The sequence below is a fragment of the Nelumbo lutea genome, chromosome 8, assembly GCF_056320005.1.
Source record: "Nelumbo lutea isolate HS-2025 chromosome 8, American lotus-T2T, whole genome shotgun sequence".
Classification (NCBI taxonomy): Eukaryota; Viridiplantae; Streptophyta; class Magnoliopsida; order Proteales; family Nelumbonaceae; genus Nelumbo; species Nelumbo lutea.
Genome location: NC_142691.1, coordinates 8,660,759 through 8,666,758, shown reverse-complemented (window position 1 = coordinate 8,666,758; position 6,000 = coordinate 8,660,759). Strand labels below are relative to the sequence as shown.

The window sequence follows — 6,000 nt, the reverse complement described above, 5'->3', positions numbered from 1 at the left end:
TCATCTCAAAATCCCCCCCAAAAAAAGAACGCCCCCTTAGACTTATAGGGTTGATGCTTCTTCTTGAGTTGATGTAAAATGTCTTCGATTACTCCTTTGTGTACTTGATTCTTAGCATTTTCTTTCTTGGAACTTCCTTTTTTTCCTTAAGAGGGATGATAATGATGATGCCTAAGTGGTGACAAGCAATTATTTCAGTTTTTTCTTCATGTTGTGTATAATAAAATTTAGCTCAAAAAAGTACACTTGGTTTAGTTGCAAGCTTAGTGATGAAGGGCGATTTGGCATGACCTAGCAAGAAGGGGACATATGGACGCGATCGGATCAAGGGATGACAGTTCAGCTCGGCAAGTCTAGTTCGCAACATTCGAAGCTCAGGTATTCAGCCACCTCGGCCCAAATCCCACATCGATGTAGAGACACCTTGAAATCCAATCCAGTTCAATACTACAAAATCGGAGTACCAGCTCGGAGCTAATGATCTGAATCACTATGTAACAGACTCCAAAGCCCTCTCCAATGGATCCCGAGTTTCTCGGATCATGATGAGCCAACAGATCCCAAGTTTCTCAAGATCACGATGAGCTAGCAGATTCCAACTTTCCCGAGATCACGATGAGAACTTATCCTGGATCCGTCGGAGTTAGAAGTGAAACGATAAGCATTATCTACACATCGGAACGAACCTTATCTCCACACCCCAGATATCTCAGAGGTCTTTCATGAAGCTCACGACTACTTCACTATATAAAGGCATGAAACCTCAAGGCAAAGGTACGTGTGATTACTCTACTCACTAGCTCTCAAATTCTCAAGCTTTTAACTCGCAAAGCAGAATTACTAACTTAAGCATTGGAGTGACCTCCCCAGGTTAGCTACCTAGGTTCTCTGATCCACTATCTTGCAAATAGATCCATCTCGCTGCTCGATTGAAAGTCAGATCGCCCTCTGGCTAGGAGTAGTCAAATCGTGCAACAACACATAGCATATATTAGTACTCTCAATAAGTTTGTTATCATGAAAACACATAGGATCAATATTCAAATCATTGATAGATAGATAGATAGATAGATAGATAGACACACACACGCACAATGAAAACAAAGACAGATAGTAAGCACAAATAGAGAGTACTAAGACAACTCTTCCAAATAATATGCTACATGTTTCATTTAAGCTCAATTATGCACATAATATTTCATCATTCAACAAGAGAAAACAATATAAGAACAAATATAGCATTTAAATAATAGATATAACAATTTAAGCACAAAATAGACAACATTAGAGCAAGTTTGCTCAAACTCAATTATATCCCAAATATAACAATTAAGCACAATGTAATCATCCAATATTTAAATTCCCCTAACACATGCGAGGGAATCTTACGGGGATTTATCACAAATTAACCCCCCTTGAATCATATGGAATTGTTGTATACTTGATGTAAGAGGGAAACTCCCCCTTTTCTTGGGAAGATGCTTTCATCTTGTAGTCTCTTCTTATTTTCTTGGCAACAATTCCTTCGCTTATGCATTTAGTTTAACATTTAAGGTCTGTTTGATTGGCTGGAATAGGATCTAGAATCGGACAGCATTTTGGTTGGGCAAAATGGGATTCCAATTCCCATTCTTGGCAAATGCCAACCCTCCTTAAGAGTTGTGCATATCTTATGGAATCCAATTCTCGATACCTTCTAAACCAAATAGGTGAGGGATAGGCAATGCCAATTCCAATTCTAGGAAATTTTGATCTCAATTCCGATTATACTTCAAAACCTTTCCCAAATTAATTTTATTGTGTATTATTACCTTCTTTATCTTATGGTGGTCCCTTTTAGATGAATCATGCATCTAAGTTGTTTTATGTTCAGACTACGCAAACTCTACAGTATATATCGTTATGACACGGACAGTTGAATTGTTTGGCTTAGAAACTGTCTAGGCAATCAGTTTCGTTTTACCCGAAATCTAATTCCTAACAAAAATCCATTGAATTGGTCAATAATACATTGATCTGAGTGGTCAAACCATCAATCCAATTGACTCATTCAATTCAATGGTTTTTAAATGCTTTTTATTTTCATTTTTTAAAATTTTTTGTCAAAATGGAATATTTATTTGAACCAAGCGGTCAAACCATCAACCTAGAAATCAACAAACTACGAACTAAGAGTGACATAGTGACATAGTGTTATACCAATAGATAGAACATAATATGAGTTATACCAATAGATAGAACATAATATGGCGAGATCAACGAACTAAGAGTGACATAGTGTTACGCATGCCTTGAGTCTCTTAATCAGAATATTTATTTTTAATTTGCAAGGAATAGGAAAAAAAAAAATGGATCCATGAGAGTACGTAGCACCAGAAAAAAAAAATGGATCCATGAGAGTACGTAGCACCAGAATCAGAGCTTAGGTTATTACTTGTAGCTTTGTCATGAGAGGAGAAGAACTATAATTATAATTCCTTAGACTTAAAAGTATGAACTCAAGATACAAACACAGGAGAAATTAAATTTTCAAAACTAATTCCATAAATACACAGTACATGAAAGGGTTTACATAATATTTGGGAGGTAACCCCACAGAGCCTTGTTACACTAACCAAATATGCAAAAGTGCCATATTGACACTTAATTAGAACTGGTTACTGTTCTTTCTTTACTTTTCTTTCCCTTTGGAGGGAAGCCGGGGAGGGAAGATTATAACGAGTACAGAGAGGGGGGAGGGATATATTGCAATGGTGAGGTTATCAACTATATCAAGGGTGAGAAAATCTGGACCAACGCAGAAAATCCCAGAAGGGATAAAACGTTGATCATTAGTTTAGAGATCAAAGGAAAGTGTAACCTCAACCACCCAACAAAAACAAAGGGGGAAGAGGAGATGTGCGATTCAAGAACACCCTAAAAAGAAAAAGAAAGGGAGAAATTAAGATTTCAATGGGGGGTGGGTTGAGTAATCAACAGACATGAGAAATGATTGTATAGAGACGAAGAATATATCCCCCCTCCGATTATGTAGACAGCTTTTGCCTTGCCAAACTCATCAATTGATTTCTGTGCTGTCATTCTTCTCCCTTGTAATTGCCGGAATGCAGCTTGAGCTTCTAGCAATCCCACCCTTCTTCACATTAGCCTTGTCTCTGGGACTGAGAGACTTGGCCCTGAATCCTCTCCCCTCCACCATTGTGCTCTTTTTCAAGATCTCCCTCATGGCATCAGCTTGGTACAAAGCCGGGTAGCTCCTACCAATTCTATTAAACCTCACGCATACATTCATATGAGACTTCAGAGCTTCTTCCCCCTTTCCTCCATTCTTCTGCACTTCTTCCTTCACTGCCTCAGAGCACAACCCACATATCCATTTCCCAGAGAACTTGTCACGCACCCGCTGAATGTACTGGGGTGTACACTCTTCAGACATGCCGCAGCACTCGCACTTTGCATCCTCCACTTCGGAAATGGGTGGAAGCTTTACATCCATGGCGTCTGTGCTGAATTCGAAGGAAAGATCAGAAACTGTCCTGTGAAGGCTGTCGTTTGAGAGCCTAGGTGGTTTGCTGAAGTTGTTGCACCTTGAGTAGGAACCTACGAACGTTTCTCCGTTGGGTGCCATGGCGGACAAATGGAATTAACAGCCCAATTGAACAACTTTGCCGAGTGATCTTGAATATTGCTGAACCAGTAGAACTGAAGCAAGAAACTTTGTAAGTAGTCCTTAGTGATTGGCAATTAGCTAGAAACCAAGTGACGAACAGGTTGAAGGCAATCTCATGTGAATTATTCACGTAAGCACCCCACTTCCTAATTTATACTGTTTCTCATTGGCTTCTGCGGAGTTGCAAGAGTAAATGCGTATGGACCATGGAAGCTCTCGTGATGTAATTAATGTAAAAAGAGAACTCATGAATGCACTAGATTTTTCATGAAGACATCGAGAGGAAAAACTGAAAAAGCAGTTCTTCTGTTTTTTTTTTTTTTTTTAATAACTAAATTCCAACTTACTCGCGACTAAAAGGACAGAATTAAACAAGAAAATGAAGAAGATGAAACAAAAGATAATGAAAAACTCAATTGGGATACCTTCACATTTTGACATATAACATGCACATCATCTAGCTAAAAGATTATCACTATATAGTTTACTAAGAATAACAAGCACAAACAAGAGTTAAAATGAAAAGCATATATGCAATATAATTTGTATGTGTAAGCTTACTATTAAATTAAATATAAAGAAATTTAGCTTAGTTGCTCAAACTTAATAGGATTCCCATATTGTTGGTGAAGATAATAAGTTGAGCATTCACGGTTTACCGTCTTTGTTTTTTTTTTTTTTTGTGTGTGTGTACTGTAAAAGTAATCAGAGATGTACAATTCACGTTCTACAGTTCCTACATTTTCACCTTTTGAGTAAAATGAAAACAAATTAAAGTTAGTTGAGTCCTTGAAAATTGAAATGAATTGAATTAAAGTAAAAGAATATGTTTCCCTTTTTATGGGCGTAAGTAACAGAGGTTGGGCGTTCACGTTTTGGCCTCCTCCAACCATGTATCTGTAGCTTTCTTTATTGCATCTCTTTTTGTATGGAGAACACAAAAGATTGCTCCCACTGGATTTTTGCGCTCTTCATCCTCCAACCAGAATAAAACTCAACAACCATGGATGAAAGATCAAAAGAGATAATTGATGTCACGAGAAAATAAAACCAGAGAGAGAGAGAGAGATTAGGTATCACGAGAAAACAAGGCCGCTCTCTGTTGCGGAATCCTATCTGCTGCCTCTGCCTTGCAAATAGCAATAGCGACGTCGTTGACACTTGAAAAAAAAAATGGTGATAACTGAAACAATACAAAGAGTTCCACGTATCCCAGTTTGTCAATTGGGTGTTATTTCACCCTTCCACGTAGCTCCTTTCTTGCTCGCCCATACACCCTCTGGACACCTTTTTAACAAGAACAATGAGGTTCATTACTTTTTCTCCCAAAAAGAAAGTAAATAAAATTTATTATATAAGAGATATATACAAAGGCCTTGATGGAAACAAAATTTATGAAACAGTGTAACACTTCAAAGAGGCGAGTGGTTTATTCTATGTTATCGGCATGCAAATTCTACATCGAGACAATGCTTCATCATTGAAAACATATGCATAGTATATATTCTATAATCTATTAGGTCGAGTATTCATTGCACATATATAGCGCAAATTAAAAAAATGAAAAATGAAAAAAATAACCACTTTTTTTTCTTGAGTTCACTTTTTCTACTGACATGGTGATCAATTAACTATAACTCTACGACATGGTTCATGGTTGCGCTGTGCTGCAGTGGGGAATAGAACTGTTCACGGTCAGGCATCGGGCCTGGCCCATGAACAAATCTAGTAAGGAGATAGCAATTAATACGTCGAATAGGGGTGCAATTTAATAAAGTTTGTTAGAGTTTAGGCCATGAAATCAGCTAAGTTTGATTCAAGTTTGATATTATATTGGTTGAGTTCGAACCGTAGGGCATTGGGGAGCCATGCCCCCTTCCCCCTTAAACCTTTCGTTGCAGGGTTTGAAAAAGTCAAACTTTTGCATAGGAAAAAATAAATTTGTAAAAGGTAAAATTTTTAATTAAAAGTTTCTAGGAAAAAAGATTTACTTAAAATAATTAGAAATTTATGGATAATAATATATCTAACTTAATAAAATAATAAATAGATAAATAAAATTTTCAGTTTTGAAGTCAATTTAATATAAATAAATCAATTCTTTGTTAAATAAAGAATACAAATATTTTTTTCAAGTTCCTAGCAGGGCTTTGGGCTTTATATGAGGGTCAAGTTTGGGCTCAAGATCTAGGCCTGATAGTTTGGTCATGCTCAGGCTTGGGCCTGAATATGTTCCGTTAATATAAAGGCAAAGTCTAGCATGGCCTATGAATAAGTTTAATCCCAACCCGGGAATGGCCATCCATAATCCCCTACCCCCAATCCACTTA

General features: G+C 37.2%; 1 protein-coding gene across 1 annotated transcript; it reads right to left on the bottom strand.

Annotated features, from left to right (window-relative positions):
• Positions 1-3,058: 3,058 nt before the first annotated feature.
• On the bottom strand, positions 3,059-3,628 carry LOC148842545 (uncharacterized). The gene has a single exon (XM_088957870.1). The coding sequence runs from the start codon at positions 3,626-3,628 to the stop codon at positions 3,059-3,061; it is 570 nt and encodes a 189-aa protein (XP_088813996.1).
• Positions 3,629-6,000: the final 2,372 nt, after the last annotated feature.

Bases quoted from the DNA above. Each gene is read 5' to 3' on its own strand.
- LOC148842545 (XM_088957870.1), bottom strand. From the start codon at position 3,628: ATGGCACCCAACGGAGAAACGTTCGTAGGTTCCTACTCAAGGTGCAAC.